The 1074-nt window shown below is 29.2% G+C and overlaps 1 protein-coding gene across 1 annotated transcript in view; it reads left to right on the plus strand.

Moving 5' to 3' along the window:
• Positions 1–1074, plus strand: part of LOC106474827 (signal recognition particle subunit SRP68-like) — a 12026-nt gene that overhangs the window by 4256 nt on the left and 6696 nt on the right. The window contains exon 2 of the mRNA XM_013935516.2: positions 320–433. Within this exon, the coding sequence (XP_013790970.2) occupies positions 320–433 (114 nt within the window). The remainder of the gene's footprint in view (positions 1–319; positions 434–1074) is intronic.

Here is a 1074-nt window from a genome sequence, read left to right on the forward strand (position 1 = left end):
TCAATGTATCTCATACATTTTTTTGATATAATCTACAAGGTACAGACAAATTCTAGGTTACTTGTTTTAAGTATTAACCAATGTTTATATTTTCAAAATGTCTGATTTAAGAAATTCACGGTTTAACAATTACTCGTATTTAATATGTACATTGTCCATCATAGAGAACAACAGGCACGTTATATTTAACTAAGTAATTCAGCAGCATGATAAAGTAAGATAAAGATAGTTACTACTTGTTGTTTACATGATTTCAGTGTTTTCTTCTTGCTTATATATGGTATCAGGTCTCACAATGATAATGTATTTTTATTTCCAGGAGCTATTGTAGCAAGAGAATTAGAAGAATCAGAAAATCTCTTCACTTTGTTCAGGGAACAAAACATCGTTTTCAGCCGAAGAAGATTACGGAGGATATTCTTACGGATGTTAGGTATTATAAAACATCACAGTCACGTCCAATTTTTAATTAGGAAAGAAGACAATTTCTCTCTCTTTATTTGTGGAATTGATTATTGAAATTTTTTTATTAGTCATTTAGATGTGAAAATATTTTGTGTGAGTATAAAACAAAGATGGTGCTATTATAGCGAGTGGTCTAGACAGATGCTATCATCATCATCACCGTTTTAAAGATTCACTAAAACATAATTTCTTGCTAAATAATTTATATGTATCCATGTTTTTGTTCAGCAAATAATAATAATATAATAAGTTGTGTGTTCCAGAAGAGTACCTTAAATTTAGGTTATAATTGTGTTAGTTTTGATTGTTGGAACGTATTTCATTCCAGTTATATTTGTCCCCAAAAATGTTATGTAATGGTATTTTTGACTATTAGTTTAAAAGCATTATCTGTGTAGATACACCACAAAGATGAGATGTTGAAAAGAAACTATCAGAATCTATATAAACCACCAGAGAATGTTGTGTGAATATAAACCACCAGAGAATGTTGTATAAAATCTATATATACCACCAGATAATGTTGTATGGAATCTATATATACCACCAGATAATGTTGTATGGAATCTATATATACCACCAGAGAATGTTGTATGAATATAACCACCA

The sequence above is a fragment of the Limulus polyphemus genome, unplaced genomic scaffold (genome assembly GCF_000517525.1).
Source record: "Limulus polyphemus unplaced genomic scaffold, Limulus_polyphemus-2.1.2 Scaffold7735, whole genome shotgun sequence".
NCBI lineage: Eukaryota > Metazoa > Arthropoda > Merostomata > Xiphosura > Limulidae > Limulus > Limulus polyphemus.